This window comes from Sebastes fasciatus, chromosome 6 (assembly GCF_043250625.1).
Source record: "Sebastes fasciatus isolate fSebFas1 chromosome 6, fSebFas1.pri, whole genome shotgun sequence".
Lineage (NCBI taxonomy): Eukaryota > Metazoa > Chordata > Actinopteri > Perciformes > Sebastidae > Sebastes > Sebastes fasciatus.
The window spans coordinates 5880922-5900205 of NC_133800.1; the positions used below are offsets into that span (position 1 = coordinate 5880922).

General features: G+C 44.5%; 1 protein-coding gene across 16 annotated transcripts in view; it reads right to left on the bottom strand.

The window, feature by feature from the left end:
• Positions 1 to 210: 210 nt before the first annotated feature.
• Positions 211 to 19284, bottom strand: part of fbrsl1 (fibrosin-like 1) — a 340229-nt gene continuing 321155 nt past the window's right edge. For 9 of the 16 annotated variants that reach the window (XM_074637314.1, XM_074637328.1, XM_074637322.1 and 6 more), the window contains 12 exons: positions 17494 to 17753; positions 14894 to 15144; positions 11400 to 11450; positions 11097 to 11192; positions 8852 to 8923; positions 8535 to 8564; positions 8147 to 8218; positions 7263 to 7395; positions 5842 to 5925; positions 4510 to 4593; positions 3424 to 3694; positions 211 to 2695 (listed from right to left, as the gene is read on the bottom strand). In XM_074637314.1, the coding sequence (XP_074493415.1) occupies positions 1396 to 2695; positions 3424 to 3694; positions 4510 to 4593; positions 5842 to 5925; positions 7263 to 7395; positions 8147 to 8218; positions 8535 to 8564; positions 8852 to 8923; positions 11097 to 11192; positions 11400 to 11450; positions 14894 to 15144; positions 17494 to 17753 (2704 nt within the window). In that variant the 3' untranslated portion in view covers positions 211 to 1395. Of the gene's footprint in view, positions 2696 to 3423; positions 3695 to 4509; positions 4594 to 5841; positions 5926 to 7262; positions 7396 to 8146; positions 8219 to 8534; positions 8565 to 8851; positions 8924 to 11096; positions 11193 to 11399; positions 11451 to 14893; positions 15145 to 15307; positions 15469 to 17493; positions 17754 to 19284 lie in introns of all 16 variants that reach the window. The other 7 variants (XM_074637316.1, XM_074637315.1, XM_074637326.1 and 4 more) reach the window with 7 other exon arrangements.

Here is a 19284-nt window from a genome sequence, read left to right on the forward strand (position 1 = left end):
CTACTCTGCCGGCCAAGTCTGTTGCCTTTACGATTTCAAAGTGATAGCTTGATATCAGATGAGCAAATACTCTAAATGCTGAAAACTGAGGCATAAGCATTATTGGCAAACCCATCAAGCTCACATCAACATTCCACTCAGTAGCTTTGGCTTACAGACAAATTCAGCACTGGCGACGAGCGCCAGGATGAAAGACGAGCTACAAATGTATGACATTAGGTCCAAACTTTATTCCGTACATTTTAAACCAAGAATGTTCATTTTCATTTTTTTGCACGCCTAAAACTCTACTTGTTTTGTATACAAGAGTCTAAGAAAAACAACTGCACAACACCACAAGGTTGACAGAGAAAGTCCTTTTGCTGCCCACTAAAAAGTGTCCTTCCTTTCTGTCTGGGGCTGGTCCAGTTTTTGACGTGGAAGTCTTTTAATAATTCCATCATTATTTATAAACACGTGTTAATCCAAGTTTCTCTCAGTATCACCGGTATCGTCCGCTCCCTCCGGGTGAAATCTCCATCAGGGTGCTGTGTGCTGCTTTGCATAGATTGCAGATGATCCTTCTAGGCCCCCTTACAACACCCTCCGGTCGTACTGCGCGTCCATTGGCCAGGCTTGTCTGTTGCCATGATATCCAACGGGGAAGTGATTCCCCATGTTTCATTTCATTTTGTTTTTCTAGAAATGGTTAAAAAGACTAATAAATTTACACGGTAATTTTGCAGCGAAGGAATATCAACAAGTTATTTACATCGGTTTTCTTTACAGAGACTGAACAAAGACCTCATAATATATATTTATCTGCATATCTCAAAGGCAAAACAAATGAACAAAACGAGTCGGTAATGTAACATTGTACATTGTCGTCATTGAGGATATCCTGGTACCATGAGGTTAAATTACTGAAGGTTGAAACCAAATCCAGTCTTTACAGTGGGTCATAATGGATATGTCTCACAATCAACTGGGATAAATATTGTAAAAGGCATGACTAATGCACAAAATACATAAAATTCATAGAAATGATATCTATACATGGAACAAGGATAGGAAATGTACAAACTCATTTCAGGACCTCTCTTTTCGCACAAAGCTGAAAAAAGGTATTTGATTAATATATTAATAATTATCAAATATTTAAGTCGGATATAAACATACACATATTTATGTTCTCTTTACCGACATTATTCAACCTCCAGTCCACTAAAAATAAAGTCATGGCATGTGCTTAATCAGCCTTACACACCTTTACTTTGTACAATCATACCCTTTCCCTTAGGGAGTTTTGCTCTTCTCTGGTGAAGAGCAGTGCATTTTGTTCACGAGAAGGTTTCAGATTGGGGGGGTGGGGCTTGTGAGTGCTTCTAGTAAGACTTTGTGCACCTTTCTAAGAAGCTACCGAGCCTCTACCTCTTTGGGGTTGCGAGATGGGGAGTAGTCCCGTGGGTCCTGGGTGGTGAGGGGGGTAGTTCTCCTGGGTGAGGCTGGCCTGGCACTGCCGGCTGGCACGAGGGGCGGGGGCGCACTGAGTGCGGCGGTAGGGGGCGTTCTGTTCAGAGGGCCGTTGTGTCCTGTGGAGGGGCTGAGCCTAGGGTAGGGCATTCCTCCTAGGTGGGGCATAAAAGGGGGCATGTGGGGTAGATGGCCCTCCATGGGGGACTGGTGCAGCTGATGGAGGCGTGCTCTGTCCAGCTCCTCCCTCAGGTGGAGGCGCTCTCGCTCCTCCACCTGCTGTCTCATCCTCTCGTGCTCCCTGCGCACCTCCAACAGGTGCTCGTGGTGAGAGTAGTCGTGAGCCTCCCTCTCGCGGTAGGCTCGTTCCTGCTCGTACACGCTGGGGAAGCGGTGTCCTTGCTCGGCCCGGAGCTGGAAGTCCATGCGCCGCTGCAGGTCCAGGCTGCGGTAGGCCTCTCTAAGTGGGTCCCAAGGGAAGGCCGGGTGGGGCAGGCGTTCTCTTCCTGCCAGAGGGCTAACTCCCATGAAGGGAGCCATGCGTGCCCGGTCCAGCACATTGAGGCTGCCCATCTGGGGCATGGCACTCATGGACAGGGGCAGAGAGTGTGCCATGGGGACGCCGTGCATGCCAGGTCCTGGAATGTCACTGCCACGCGGTGAGGCAAGAGGGTGCTGGTGGGACAAAGGTGGGTGGTGGTGGTGCGGGTTCAAAGGCTGGCTGATTTGAGCGGGGAGAGCTTGGGCTGGCGGTTGTGGGGCGGGCTCAGAACTCACCACCATGACCTCCTGCTCCTCCTTCCGCTCCTCCTTAATCTTCATGTCATTTTTCACCTTGTGGAGGAGCTCTGCAGGCTGGTGCTCTTTCCTCTCGCTGTCCTTGAGCGTAGGCGGGGGCCCGCCTGCCATCTTCAGGCCCTGCTCATTGATCACTGCCTTGGAGTACGGGGAAGGAGAACGTTGAGCGGGTTTGATGGAGTCTTCTGAGGATCTCCTCTCTAGCATCTCCTTGCCAGGCGAGCGGCTCTCCTTCACCTTCACGTCGGCCAGCGTGGAAGACTCTCTCTGGCGCTCCAGCAGCTCCTTCTCCGCCTCGCGGACCCGATCCACGCTGCCGCTGTGATGTCGACCCGAATCGCAGGAGTTCTGGCTGTTTGAGCGAATCAGATTGCTGATCTGGTAGCTGACTGGCGCCGAGGCCGGAGATGAACGGTTTGAGTGGCGATTGCGATCCACAGAATCCCTGTAATGACATAATAAAACAGTTTGTATTTAGTAGTGCAGGTTGTATTTAGGGATGATTTATCTTGATTCAATTTCCACAATAAAACCTGGGTTATAATTCTCTATAAAAATGCACTTGTCTTCCTCTGATAATGTTTACTGCCTTTAAATTTGACAGTAAACCCTGCGTTTTGCTAGAATATCATCCACAGATATTTTTCCAATTATATGTAGACAGAGAGCTTCTCTCAGAGCTGCTTGTTGCCTGTTTGATTTGTGTCCGTTTCCTCGTTGGATCCATGAATTCAATTTATTTCAGTTTCCACGGATACGACTAATGGACTGGAGAATTGTCACACTTTTTTCGTTTGTCTTTGACAGTACATCTTTCTATCTCCAGAGCTGATTTGGGCGATTCAAGTGTTTTGTCCAAACATCATCTAATCATCTTGTATATATGCTAATGCTAGCTGGGAGAGGGATCATTAGTGTGGCCATGTCTTTATAGTTGTGATCATGTTTTTTTTTTTGTACTCGTGGATCATTTTGTTATGTGTATGAAAATATTCATAATTCTGTCCTTTACATTTGTTGTGTGTAGGATGATCAGATTTGTTACCTTCCTGTGGGAATCCCATAATGCTTTGAAACAATACAATAAGGTCAAATGTTAAATTGTGAAGACAGTAAGTTAAATAGAGTTAAATATAATACCCACAAGTTAATTTGCATCTGCCTCAAACTCACCTGTCTTTATCCTTCTCCTCTTTCCCGATGGACGAGTCTCTTTTCTCTCGTTCCCTCTCCCTTTCTCGTTCTCTTTCCCGTTCTCTCTCTCGCTCTCTCTCGTGGCTGTTGGCTGAGCTGCTTCTCTCAGCGTCTGCAGTTTTGGGCCACTGCGGCGGGGTGGGGAAAGATGGCGGGGTGCGTCGGAGTCTGTTCCAGGTGTCGTGGTGGGGGCTGCCAAACGTGGGCAGTCCTCCTGGCCCCTCCTTGGTGCCAAACATGCTGTTGGACCCTGGAGGGAAGGGGGAGACAGGCGTGGGACCCACTGTAAGTTAATTGGGCACAAAACCTTCTTGAGGACACATAAGATGAGAAAGACTCGACAACAAAAGCTGCTTTTGTCTTTGTCTCTGGAGGTTCTCTCACTGAAGCTGTTTGAAAGAGTTAGAGGTTAATGGCTCCCCCCACCAGAGAAAAAAAAAAATCTACTCATTTGCTTTTGGACTAAAGGGCTTCTCCCCCCCTCCCTTTTTTTGCACTGGATGAACAGGGGAGACTCACTTGCCCTCTGGAGTTGAGGGCTGTGAAAAGCCAAGGGAGACCTTAGCATTCCACAGCATGTCTCTTCCAATCACATCCATTTTCACAACAGGGTGACCGATTTGGCACACAAAAATAGGAGGGATGAAGAGAAAGAGAGAAAGGCATAGAGAGAAGGATGCAGGGGGAAAAGAGAAAGCCCTCCATGGTGGTGCAGAAGGGGCTTGTCAAATAATTAATAGATGAATTGCCACCAAACAGCGGACCTGAGAGGGCCTGTTGGCAGCAGCGCAGCCAGATTAAAGCCAGACTGTTGGGGACATGGTTGGTGGGTGAAGTGGAGGCAGGGAGGAGGTTTGCTGTGGTGTGTTGTGCTGCCTTGTTGGGCCTCCCTGGGCTAGGGCTGCTTTGACACAGAAACTAGAGCTAAGTGTCTTGATTTTTTTTTTTTCCTCCCCTCCTGGCTCTCCCTGTGGTCTAACGCTGTCCTGCTCTGTTCTGCTACTGGCCACAGGGGCCAGGATTGAAAGGGGGAGCGGTGGAGGAGGAGAGGGGGCCAGCGCTTACCAAGCGAGGGGTTGCCTAATCCTCCAAAGGCACTGCTTGAAAGGTTGCCGAGGCCGCCATAGGAACTGGAGCGACTGAAAGGATCTGTAAAATGCCAAACAGGGATTAGCAAAAGGGGGGGCTGGCTAGCGGTGCTCACCCCAACACCAACCCGCTCCACTCGGCTTTTCTCTTACAAGCGAGCTGTGGTTTTTATTTTAGCGCTGCCACCCTAGCTCTCTGCCTGGTAATCCTGCAGTAGCCAGGTCGCCTGGATGCTGGATTCACTGCCACTAACTGGGGTGGAGTGTCCCTGACCCTGCTGGGGCTAGTGGAAGAACACTGCACGATGGGGAAATTACTTTAGAGTTGTTGGAGCTGAGCTGAAAATAGACAATAGCGGTAGGACAGGGGAATTAGCAGCTGTAAAAATTAGGCTAGACCGACCCCAATGATTTAATTGGAGAATCTGTGTCTGCTGGGCTCCACTGACGCAGACCAGAGCCTCCGAATTTATAAGAATAAGACAAACATTTACCCTGAGAAAGTGAACAACGCTCATCAACTGATAATTTGCAGTCCCATTTTAATTCAGCAAAAAATCCATCAGGAAATGCAGGACTTATCAACAGATTAGGGTTTAAGGATTTTCAGCTCTGGGGCTTGTTAATATATTAGAAAAGACAACAATGACAAAATCTCCTCTGCCTCACACATGAATTCCCTGGTCAGGAAAATTTTGCTCGCTAAATCTTCCTCCTCAGTGCACCATGCATTCATAAGCACAAAATGGATCGACTCAAGGGCTTATTCCATGAAATCAACTCGCCACTCTGAACCAAAACAGATAGAATGGTGGAAAATAAATGAATGCTTAAAAAAAAAAAATGTAAACGCACAAATAAATCCAACATCATTAACTACCCTCCATTACTCGTATGAATTATGTTGCAAGCATATAGGAAATAGTGTCATATATGCTGTTGCACTGCGTATAGTTTGGGCAAACAAATGAGGGACACTAGGCTAGCTCAGTCTTTTTAATGACCCCAGACAGTTATTTAAAGCTGTTATGAATCATGCTGTCTGACTATATGATGGCTACACTCCCCCATTACCATGAACTTTGAGTTTGCTCAAGAACTGCCACAACCGGCTGGCTACAGTGGCCAACTGGACTCCATATAAACCTGAAAATGAACCTGAGATCAAAATATAGAAATATCTAGGCTTCAAATTACACCCTGGCGGCTTGTAATGTGTTTAAAACAAGAGTGTTAAAGAGAGAGAGAGAGAGACGGAGAGAAAGAGGAGATAAATGTATAAAAAGATTTGAACATGGGGGTTACTTACACTTACCTGCCAAATGGCTAGGAGGCAGGAAGCCGCTAGGGTGGGGGACGTGGCCATACGGAGAGGGAGCGGGGTGGCCCGAGCCTATCAGAGCGGAGAGGATATAACAGTGTTATTATTATCCAATCAGACAGTTATACCTTCTCTAACTAGCCATTCAGAGACAATCACAATTTTAACCTCAGAGATCAGCCAGGACCAAGAACATAAATGCATCACAAACTTGAATATAGATGTGTGCTAGAGCAGTGGTTTCCAAACTATTTTCCTTGAAGCCCGCCCTACTTGTATCTAAGAAAAGGTGAGCCCCCCCCCCCCGATGTCATCACCCTAAAAAAAAACACAAATCCTCCAACAAAATCCTCAATTTGAATAAGGTGATTTAGTGTATTGAATGATTAAGTCTTTTTTTTTTTATTAAATCAACTTTCTTTAATGAATATAACTCATCAGTTTCATCAACATAAATAAAGTGTTGACGTCTTGACGGATTCGTTAAGTGAATACAGATCATAATATGATCTTTTTTTTTGGAACAACGTATTATCTGTTATTGTGGTTAAATAAATGTAATTCATGGTGTTGTTAGATTGCTTAATACAGGTGCGTGCCTCCCTTTGCTGCGTGTCAAGCGGGAGAGCAAATAGGTTTTTGACGGCAGTGAAAATGTTGTTTTTGAAAGGCTAAACACCAACAAATATGGATTGAAGCATATTTTGTTAGATTTTTTATTACTTAGTAGCAAAAAAATGTGTTATTATGATTTTAGTTATACATGAGCAAATCTAATTTTGACTACCTCAGAGCAGGGACCTCAGGTTAGGAACCACTGCGCTAGAGGAATTTAGAAATGGCTGACTGATGCCCTGGAGCAAATTAACCATTGGTATTTTGCATTTATTGCAGCTGTTGCATGTTTGTGTGTGAGTCTATAGTTGCTTATTGAGGTCAGTTCCTGACTGTGCAACAAGCTGGCCTCTCTCACAAAACACTGCTTCCATCACCCATATTCCATGAATTGTTAATGAAAGAACCAATTACAGCAGTGCCTCTGACACACCACTGCATAATTACCAGTCAAAGGCCGTTCGCCTCTCTGTTGCCCTCCAACGCAGGGCAAATCAGTCAATTACCTAACCGAGAGTCATCCATATTCATGGCCATATCTGACTCCCTTTACTGACAAAACATTTGCTACAAAGGCACCGTAATTAAGTGAACATTACATGAGAGGAGAGGAAATAAACGATGCTTTTTCATTACAGTGGTGAAGGAACAATTTCGACATGCAGCTATGAATGCTCATTTGCATAAAGACACTGGAAGGCATTGAGAATGGGCTAATTTGAGAGCTTTTGAATAATTTGTCTCGGAAGGTGCAGTTCATCGCCCTGCATTTGGCGCTAGGAGACCCGACTGACCTGAGGAAGAGAAGAGGGGTCGTGCCAGGTCATGAGTGTACTGGAACCCTGGGAAGACTCCTGGAGCTGGGGGTCGACTGAACAGGTCCAGCTTCCCATTCATGTCTAGTTTGTGAGGATCCAGCTGCATTTGCTACAGTGGAGAGATGCAGAGAAAAGGAGAGGGAGACAGACAAAAGAAAATTAGGTCGGTCGACAACAGTACCAAACATTTCCAACGACAGAGTGAGAGGGAATTATCCTCGGGCTACACTGGGTGAGAGATCAGAGGAAGACAGATACATCAACAATGGCTCCATGTCTCCAATTCTGGCCAACTGTGTTACAACAAATATATGTAAGCTGATTAGGGACACTAAATCCATGGTAACGGGGGTTCAGAGCCCAAGAAGGACTGACACCACTGGGCCAGCGGCATTAGCAGAGGATCTCCATGGCAAGGCCACACCATCCTCTGTCAGTGAGAGGAATACTTCTACACAAGCAGTTTTTGCCTGTGTTCAAATCGTCAATACAACTATTACTTCAACTACTAATTCTGTCACTGAGTGCTATAAATGTGATCTTTCTCTTTAGGTGGAGTGAGCCATGCACAGAGCCTTTACGTCTGCTAAGAAGTGTAACCTTCTGACTGTATTTTTGCGTTAAAATCTTAGAGAAAAGAGGAGACACCATTTTGTGTTATTAACTTTAACAGCATTCTGCTCTGTGTTATCTGCCTTTTTCCCACCCAGATGGTCTGTCTGAATCCAGTAACAAGATTATTTTACAGGTTAAGATCTATGACATGATCAGCCCTACTTATTACATTAGCAATAGACTGTATCTGCTTTTACATGACAGCAAAAAGATTCCTGAAAGACATCATTATCCATCTCACGCACCTTCATTTTCTGCTGGTGGTGGTAGATCTGCCATGCGATCTGGACATGCACTGCGCACCACTTGCCAGGTTTCTAAAAATTTAGAAAGAAACTGAGGTTAGCCTGTTGGCTTTGAAATAGGGAGCTAAAAATGGATTCTGGCATTGAGATTTTCTGGCCAAACTACAAAGTGGGAACTCGTCAGAATTTTCAACCAGGCAACGGATTAAGAAAATCTAACCCTGACTTTAGCCCAATAGAGACCTCAAAGCTATCCTTAGATGCAGCCAAAACCCCTGAATTTCCTTGATCAGGAGTTGTTGAAGAATTTGCAGTTTTAGACTTTGTGGCCTGGCCAGAGAGATGAAGCATTTAACAACAGATGGAGATGGACAAGGCAACCACTTACCCTAACAGATGTCCTGAACGGATCTGTTATCTGTATGGATAAACGGACAATCGTTATCTTCAACAACAAAAGATAAATAGCCAAAATGTGCAGTTCTGCAGCGTTGGGATTCCATTCACTCACTCAGGCACCTCATATGAATGCGTCATAGAGATGCGCAAGGAGAAATGCCTCGTCTCAAAAAAGATGTTAATGCCAATACATGCATTCACATCTCTCTGAGACACATACTGTACGTATGGCACGTGTGTGGCTTTCACCAGAAGACACAGAGGAAGAGCAGAGCGGTTCGGGATGCTATCGGCCTGGATGCTTACCCGTGGATCCTTCTGTAGGAGTGTGTGAGGTACTCCACCAGGACGTCCCGCAACGTCGATGGAATTAGATGCCTGACAGAGAGAGAGAGAGACAAAGAAAAAGAGATTCACGGTGATCAACCAGATCTACGGTAGTTAAACAGCTTATTGGTAACATTTTTAGATAGAAGAATATTGAAAAAATGAATAAATACATATACAGAGACTTTAGAAAGGTGCTGAATAAAAGTATGGCTTTTCCTGAAAAAAAATTGATTATGATTATGAATTAATCATTTAAAAAAATGTTGGCGGGTCCAAAATTAACGTTTTGTTTATATTGGTGAAAGATATCTGACGTTTAGTTCCTGCTTCTAACAAGGCTTGTGAGCCAATAGTAAAACGAGGTTGGTATCACGTGGTATCGCTGGGTCGTCAGTTAGTGTGGAAAAAACGAATTAATGGCCGAGATTGCCGGTAAGTGCCGGTAAGTACTTGTTGTGAAGTAAATGCGATGGAACGAGGGAGGGAGAATGCGACATCTGGATGGCTGAATGTTATCAATATTATCAATAGTTCCTTTAAAAGATTTATAAATCAGAGAAAGAGAACGTCTGAACTACTGTATACTATGGCATGCACAACACTTGCATATATGTATTCTGACCTCCTGTAATGATTCTTAAAATGGGATCTAAAAAGTAGTGCTTAAAGGTGCTAAATGCGAGCTTGGGAGCATTTATATTGCTTCCGTACGGCTCTCAACATGGCGACAGCTGAGCCGGCGGCTTGTAGCGAACGTTGCTACCAGCGCTAACAGTGAAAACAACTAACCGTTAACCTCAGCTGTAATCGCCGTGTGAGAGCAGTGCAGAGTGGCGGCCATGAGCTAGCCAGTGGGACAAGCTCACATGCACTAACATGCACTATAAGCACACACGGCCTGCCCGGCTACGTCAACAAAGCACAGAGAAGCTCAGACTACAACACACACAGAGGGAGAGTGACTTCATTCTCTGCTCAGGTAGACATTACTCCTCTATATCTTTATATAGCAAATAGTTGTTTGCTGCTATATCCAATCCAGATATACAGTAACTCAAGGTTTTAAACCCACTAGAGGGTCCTCGAGCTAGTGCTAATAGCATCCCTCTAACCTTGCACTCTCCTTCAGCAGCACTATAGCTCGCTAATCCTCAACGACTGCTCCTGTATGGCTGACGTCAGTAGATAAAACCGCGATGATGCTGCAGGCGCTGAGCCATGCCAGAGTAACACATCTCTGATCTCTCCCATCTCCTCTGTAAGTCATTGGAGCGCAAGTGGCTAGATCAGCCTTATTAATCCATCCCTACATCAGGGATAGGAAGATCCTGCAGGGTGACCCGGGTCACCAGCACTCACAAACAAACACACATCCCTCCCCCTCACCCCCAAGCTCCTCTCCAAGAATACTTAGCAGGGGCTTTGGACACATAAGACTGTTCCTTGAACCATCTGGAGGGGCCTTCGACAAAAGGGCCCCTCCATGACAGAGCCCCCCTGGGAATAGGGCCAGCGGATTTAGGCCAGCTTTGATTGGTGGCTTACACCGGGTCACAGCCACTGGGCATCTGCCAGACAGACTCCCACCCTCCCACCGCTTCCCGTCCCTCGCATCCCCACCGCCCCGGCATCTTCTTTCCTCTGCTCTCCCAAACATCACAGACATCGCTCACAGCTCGGGCCAACACGTGGCTCTGACCCTGGTTCAGGTCCAGTCAAGTCTGACAGAGTATTATAGATGGATTTATGGATTTGAATGGGATGGGGTGAGGTTTATTAGAATCCTGTTTCACATCTTCGGTGTACAGAGCTCTGCTGCTTTTCTCACCCAAGACAGACAGTCTAGACTTTCTTTTACTTTTATGGATATACCCATCAAGGACATTTCTTTTATGACAAACATATAGTGTATTCACAACCAAAAACTACAGCACCGTGTCTGTGGTTAATAAATTAGTTGCTTTAGTGATGGTGAGTGTGTAGCCATTTTGACCCATGCAAACTCTTGGTACATTAAATTGTTTTTTACACTGACAACAGGTGACTCTACTTGAGTGCATGTTATTCTATGAAGAAAAAAAAAGTAAAAGCATGTAAAAACAAAAAAAGCATCATCATTTTAAATTTTTGGGTGAGTGATACAAGCTTGTGTGATTTCTTTTAAGCCCGTGCTTCGTTAAATTCTCTGTCTGTCTGCAGAAGGTGGGGATGTGGGGCTGACCTTGGGCTGGAAGGCTCCTTGCAGCGAGCTGAAGGGTCCTGAGTGCGGGAGCAGCGGGGGCATGCCTGGCATGGTGGGGGGATAGGAGGGGAAGAACTGGGGAGAAAAGAGGAGGATGGGAGATACAAAAAGACACAAAACTAAATCATACAGAGATACGTACAGTATAGGACTCAAAGCATATGCACACACAGAAACACAGCCACAAGAAATGCTCTCACGGCAACATTCAAATATGTCAAATATTTGATTTGCCAAAATGCAAATAGCAAATTTAAATTAGAATGACGGAAAGAAACTCACGTTTGAATGTCTGATGAAGGGATTGTCCAGTTTGGGGGTGTATTTGTCGAACTGGAAGAAGAAATAACAGAGAATTAGGACACAAAATGATCTACAGTACCAACATCCTTCATGTAAAACCTTCTTTTATAATAGCGTCTCATGATTTTTACATCACGACAACAAAACACATGATCGACATCTGTAACCGGTAATAAGCAGGGTTTTGATCCAGAATAATAAGCCCAGGAGTAAAGCAGCTGGCTTCCACTGGTCATGGGTTTACTTAAACTGCATGGTCAGATAGGCAGTTAAATTACTAACAATACGACCGCTTTAGCAGGCTGCCAAGATGAAGACAGCCTGCATGATTTTCCAATTGAGCATACAGAGGTTGGGCGTGGAGGCCCGGCTCAGAGAATCAGACCATTTTAAAACCAGACCAGTTGTTTCTATTCACTGGAAAATTTGTAGAAATGTGAATCTAATTGCTTTTGACTGCTATGGTTTCTTTCTTTTTTCTTTTTTACATGGTATAGATGGCAGGGGAGTATATGGAGACATACAGCTTGTTTTGGGTGTTAGAAAACCAGACTTCAAAATCAAAATTTCGTTAAAAAAAAAGACTGGCCAATTCTCTGTGCATTAAATCATGGAAAGAATATATAAAGCCTGGTGTGTGTCTTTCTTTTATGATTGAATTTGCAACGGTTAGGAGCTAATTCAGGACAGATCAGCTTGAAACTGATACAGCCATGGCACGCAGAATTGATGTGAGGAAACCTTTTCTGTGGCAGAGCTTATGCCTAACAGAATAATCTCAATTGGAATTTGCCGTATAAAAACTATGTTGTTATATGAAAAAAAAATTTCTGATCATGTCCTGAACACATGGGAAACTAGTCAGTAAGCTGAGAAGGAGCGGAGGGAGGGAGAGAACGGAGAATGTTGCCCCGTGTATGAATGGGGACTTTGTACGTCTGTTCGCAAGCCAATACTGGCTCTCTATTTTGAAACAGGCTAATTACAAGTGACAGTAACTTATTCCTATTCTGCAAATACACAAACCATTTGCAGGTACTTTTTGCGAGTGTTTTCACAAAGCTCTCTTGGCAGGCGCAGACGTTTTTGGGTTTACATAAAACAGGAAAATGAGCGGGTATGAATCAGTGTTTCTGTGTGCGCGTGTGCAGCGTCTCGGGTGGTGTAAGGTTGGCTAAGCGGCTGGTGGAGACACAAGGTTTGGGTCAGGGGCCCTCCGGCGAAGCGGGGCCATCCACATCTGCACACAAAATGGCTGCAGCGGCGGCGACGGTGTCGGCGGCCCTGTTTGTGGGCGATAATGGGCCCAAATCAAAGACAGACAGCCCACTGAGAGGAAACGCCGAGCCAGCTTCCGAGCTCATTAAACAGCTCCTCTGCATTTCTGAAGGCGCGGCCTGTTTAATGTCTGACACCGTTAGAGGGATTTTGGCCGCTTTACGGCCTAGTAAAAAAAAAAAAAAAAGCTTGCCCTTGTAATTTATGGTGCCTGTCACAGTTTTATAGTAAACAGCTTTGGCTAATTAAAGTTTAATATTTCATCTTATAACAATTAAGGATATTCCTTGTCCAAAGACATGGCAGGGGCGAGGGGGCGGGGTAGGAGAGACGCCCAGTGCTGCCATGTGGCAAGCCAGCTGCTTGAGGGCGTTAAACAATAAACAAAAATAGAGGCTTCATAATTTCATTAATTACAGCCATTAGCCAAGGACTGTTACATAGTTGAAATGACATGGGGCGTCTAGAGAGCAGGAGGAAATAAAAGAGAGCGAGAGAGAAGGAGAGAGAGAGAGAGAGAGAGAGAGAGAGAGAGAGAGAGAGAGTGAGAGAGAGAGAGAGAGGCCATACTTGGTTCGCCTTTTCATGACAATACAGTAAAAAACAACCACAACATCATCATTACTCCCGCCTCTCTAAGCAAACACCAAAGAGAAGAAAAACAGCGTTATTACTGAGGGGAGGAATGGAGGGGAAAAGGCATAAGTTAAGTAACAACACAGTTTCAATTAAAAGGAAAAAAAAAGACATTAATGGCAGTCTCAAATCCCATCTTAACAACACAACAAGAGACGGAGGGGGTATGTGCATCATGCGCTACATAATGCCAGCATTAGCGAGATGAGGAAAATCACCCCTTTCATCTTCAAAGAGACGTCTGCGTGTTGTATATAATTCCTACCATGTCAGGAATGAACAGCAGACCAGATAACGGCGTGCGCGTTGGCTGAAGAACCGTCTAAACGGTCTCTATACTTATCTGAGACTGTGCCATAAATACCAGAGCTTTGATTTCTAATGAACAGGATGGGGGTAATCTTGCAGCGGGGCCTTAATGGGACCACAGGCTCTTAATCAGAGGTCACGGCATGATGGATTAGATCTATTAGACTAATGCCAAAAAGCTACAAATGGAGGCTCCGTCTGAATCGACTGTCAGAGATCGCTGTGCATTTAAAATGATGGATGAATAGTCATAACCTTTTTTCCTCTGTACTAATCTGCCAGTGTTTGAACCCCCACCCGCCCCCCCCCCCCCCAGCCCAGACTTGATGGCAGTCAAAGCACGGAAGCAATTACAAACATTATCAAAACAGTTTTGCAGTGATGTCATCCCCCCTTCATCCGCAATGAGGTCATTTGACCGACTGCTTTGAATTTGTCAAAGTTGTGCGCGCACACACAAACACGTGGCAAGGAACTTTCACACAAATGTACAAGTCTACAGGAATGCATTCACACACACACACACAGATCAGTTTGACGGCGCCTTTGTTGCTCCTTGTGTACAGGCAAATGAAAACATTCAAAACCATTTAAAACACATCCATATGCAAACAATTGACAAAGCCTGCCTTCAGGCAATTCCTCTGTTTTCATCCTCGGCAAACACTGAACAGTGAAATCTATGTCAAAGTTTAAATGAAGGTGAATAATTTAACGTTGGCCTGTCTGACAAACATGCCATGAGTCAGAAAATGGCCTTTATAGAAAGTGATGCATAGTGTGAATGTACAGTTTTATATTCCACTATGGATGAAGAAGTTGCAACGTATTTATATGCCTGGTCGGGTTTGACCAACCTGAGCAGCAACTAGCACGTATGTGGACGGACTAGAAGATGTGCTAGTATGTGTGAGCGTGTGTGTAAAGGGAGGTGGCAGCCAGTGGGCCACATCTGCCCAGCATTTGTCCTTATTAGAGTGGAACAGATGTGATGCTCCCAGCTACTCATCAGCCCTCAGACTTTAGCAGTATGCAGAAATCAAAGAGCAAAATTCAAATGAAATCAGTATCATATTTTTGGAAGGGAGGGGTTCCTACAGCTACGGGACATATTTGGTAAATTTTTGGGGTAAAGAGAAAAAGGGAAGAATCGATTGAAGAGGAGCTCGGGAGGGGTGACAGGTAGGTGGGTGGGTGGGAAGTTACGGGAGCTTTTTATTTATTTATTTATTTATTTTACTTATCCTCACATTTCTGGCTTGGGTACGCACCATGGGGGGTGCGGTGGGCGGGGTGAGGATGGCGGCCGGGGGCAGACTGGCGGGGAAGGGCGTGAAGGTGTGCTGGTGGGTGTGTTGGTGCTGGTGCATGTGCTGGTGTTGGTGAAACTCGGCCCTCAGGAGCGAAACGGGGGCCAGCGGCGAGGCGGACGGCCCCCGGCCCCGCTCTGAACTCTGAACCAGGAAGCGGTTGTTCAGCTCTTGCCTCAGGAGGTCATGCTCTGTAAGAAAGGAGAGCGAGGAAAACCAAAAAAAAAAAAAAGCCAAACAAATAAACAAAAAAAAAAGGGGTGGGGAGAGGGAAGGGGGGGACACAAGAAAAAAAAGGCACGGGCGCCCAGTCAGTCTTCACAACAAGGGTAGAAGAGAAGAGAAAATAGTCACCTGGCATTCTCTGTTTCTCCAGCTCATGCTGTGAGGGTTTTCTACGTGGGGACTCATTGGTGGTGGTAAGAGAGTTGCCTGTGACAATGTGCCAATCAGAATCCCCGAATGAGGCTGGCAATACATGATTGGTTGGTTGAATGATATCAACAGGCTGGTATCTAAAGACAAGAAAGAACCAAGAGTCATCCCAGCAGAAAACACACACACTCTTGCCCTCTATTAGAAAGTTAATGCACAACTGGCATATTTATTACATATTTTGGAGACACCCATCATCACTGGAGACATTTGTTTCTTTCTATTGCAGCATGAAATAGCTTGTTTTGGTGAAATCGTTGAACATATTACAAATCGTTCCAAATCACATATTGTTGGCAAGAGAAAACATAATTGTGGTTGTTGAGGTTGCATCAGATTACTGACTGAGTGCACCATTTTTCAACATGTGATTGTTAAAGTGCTGCTTTCAGTTCTCTGAAGATGTGTCCAGCTGTGATGATTGTCCAGTTGCTAGCTGACATTTTCCAGTGTAGCATCCAAGCTGTCCTACGGTGACCTCATCACCCTTTTTCAAATTACTATGCTACTATAAAGACAGTCCATCTTAAACATTGAAGTATGATGTTCTCCACCAGCGAAAATGAGACCGAACATTAAAGCATGTGACTTGTAGGAGAGGCCGCCTACTGTCGCTTTTTATTATTATTATCTCCGCCTGGACATAATGAGATCGGTTGAGTGTGTGCATCTCTGTGTCTGTCCATGGCTAATCTCGCATAGTGCTGCACCAAACTGCATAATATTTTGGCCGCTCATTTGTCTTCTAAATGAACGACTAAGTATGATTTTACCAGCTGACTGTTCACACTGAAGTATACTCAAGCAATGGCCAGGCAGGTCTCAAGGCATCCCGCCAGCGACTCCGTCACATCTCAGGATAGGGTCGCAGCAAATTTCCAAACAGGCGTTATTTGGATAAACTGACCAAATATTGGGAATCTCAACGGTTACTTTCTCACATGATAACAAATTAAAACTTAATTAAGAGACACATTAACAGCTTTTATCCTGGCTCAAAATCTCACAAGACTGACAGCCGGTCTCAAGGCACCCAGACTCAATGCATTGTGGGGCAGTTGAGTAAGTACAGTAAGCTGTGCAGTAAGCTCACGTGCAATGTGAACGCACTACATATTCAATTTTACGTCCTACTTAGTGAAGAATGAATAGTATATTGGTATGCAATTTTGAACACAGCCACAGTGGGGGAAAACAGTTTGCTCTCTTTTATTGTTATGGACAGTGTGTTTGGCTATCAGCTAACAGCTAACAGAACTACACACACTGTTGAGTGCATCGGCGCTGCTAACAGAGATCGTAGAGACACAATGGAGGAAAAGAGTGTGCTTTGTAGACTTGAAGACGGTTACGCCTATGGGACGGAGCTGAGACGCACACCTGCACAGAGCTGATGCAGACATCCGCATAGATTACAATCTCAATCTCATGTGCTACATACGGTGCTTTTAAGAATCAAAATGATAATTTATTATTCACTATGCATAGGCAATTTGAAAACCGACTCTCGAAACTGATTTTATAAAACGGTGTTCTGGAAAGCATTCTTCACAAGACAAAGATGGATATACTGTACTGTGCAGTATCAGAGGATAAATAAGTAAAGAAATGTAATGAATGGGCACTTACCAGTACAGCAAATCATATATGAACACTTGACTAGTTTCAACACCATATAACACATATTTTGTGATCAACTAATTATTACAGGTTGAAGACTAGTTCTGGCATTCTATGCATAAATATAATTTTTTTTTCTTAGAACGGTAAATGTAACTTGAATACAGTAAAGCTGTGCAGCTAAGTCTAGTACAACTGAATATAAAACACAGCCTGGAATATAAAATGGACATGGTTACTATAGAAACTGTATGTGCATACTATTACATGAGTATTCAAAGATGCAGCTAAATGTGTTATGAAAACGTTTTAGATCTTTACAAAAATCTGACATTTCTTTAATAAATGTGTTTTGTTATTTTGTTAAAAAATGTGTTAAATAATTCAATCAAAAAGGACACTGAGTGTTGGTCCTTCTAAAGCTACCATGTATCCTAGGAGTTTGTGTCTGCACTGAAGCTACCATGTGAGGTGCGCGGCTTTACCTGGGTAGGGGGTGCCGGCGGGGTGCCCGGGCACCACTAAACTGTTGGTCGGTAAGGTCGGTGGTGGCGGCAGTGTGGCTGGGGTTGCAAACATGGCCGGATGGCGATGGGCCGGGCTCCGTAGGGAGGAATAGTGCGAGGTAGAGAGATTTGCTATGGACAGAGGCAAGGCGGGGGCGGAGGACGGGAGCCCGGTATGGTGGTGGTGAGGGGATGGGGGCAAGTGCTGTTTGGGAAGACCCAATGGACTGCTGCTGTGGCTGAAGATTTAATGGGAGACAATGGAAAAAAATACAATTCTCATTAAAAGAATGACAGTTTAATAATGCAAATGAACACATATTTTATTCACTTACACAGAGTTCAGTCAGAACGCAGCGGTATGATACATTCAGGGAAAGTACTACTACCTTGTGCAGCTGTAATATCTTTGTGTACATCTGCTGTATATTATGTGTTAACTTGCTTTGTTTCTAGCTCAGCTGTACTGAGAATAGGTTTGACACTTTGCTTTGACAACATAAGAGGGATTTTCCAATAAAACTTTTGACATTGAAATAATAAGGTGAGGGCAGACACTGAGAAGATGAGGTGAAATGGGGAATAGTTGTGCTGTAGGTTCCTCATATAGTGTTGCTCAATGAAAAACAGTAAATCTGACGGCTGGTTATTGCAAGTTTGCAAGTGGCGGAAAATCAATATCCGCATGAAAACAGTCAATATTGTGTAGAACTATACAGTATCTTGTCGCATCGGACAAGACACTGTACATTATATGTATCCATTATACTAAATTTGGAAATTGCTGCAGTTTATGTTATTGCTGTCTTCACTAGATTGGCAGGAACACATTAAAAGAAAGTGGTAGTGTCTGCGATGTAACATCCTGATTAGGTACAAAAGGTGGAACAGTGAAAGTGAACACAGCTCCCTGGATACACAAGTTCTGCTCCCTTACTGAGATTTCTTTCACGGACATATCCCAGCTGACCAACTGAGGTTGAAATGCTGCTGAATATGCCACTAACACAGCATCAGTGTGTTACAGTTATAGCATGAGGACACTCAGTAGTGTGTAGGGATGAGTACAGAAACCTGGTATAAAAAGGGCACCGATGCTAAGTTATTAAAGACCGAACTATTGATAAGCTCTGATGTTATTGGTTCTTTTATCTGTACTTTTTAATGTTTTGGTAATTTTGGGTTGGGTCTGAGCTCCTCCAACCACACACACACACACACACGCACACGGAGCGATGTCAGCAAATAGCTGAGCAGAGAGGCGGCGGTGGAGACAGAGAAGTAAACCAGGTGAAGTGAAGATAACTACGACAACTACGCTCGTTACTGTAAGTGCAATAAAACATTTGCGAGTAAAAAGGCAATACTTTATCGATACACCTGTTCAACCATCATAAACATGATGTAAACGTGTAGAAAAACAATATTTCAATCAGCTCTGTCCGCAGTCTCTCATCCACCGCCGCTATGTTTACACAAGCGCAGCGCGTTAGCTCGGCAAATAGCGAATTGTTACAAACAAGTTAAAACAAAAGTGGTCTCTATGTAGTCTAACTGTATATCTTAGTTTGCCACGCATCTTAAAATTCATGTAAACTAACTTATCTGCTGGCTGAAACAAAGCAGCCCCTCCTCCCTCAACCAGCTGTAGTGGTACCTGCAGGCAGTGATTCGCATCATCAGAGGGAGGACAGAGGACAGGAGGAATGACTGATACTGACTGATGTCTGTGTTCTTCAGTCTTTATCAGCTTCACTCAGGAATATGATT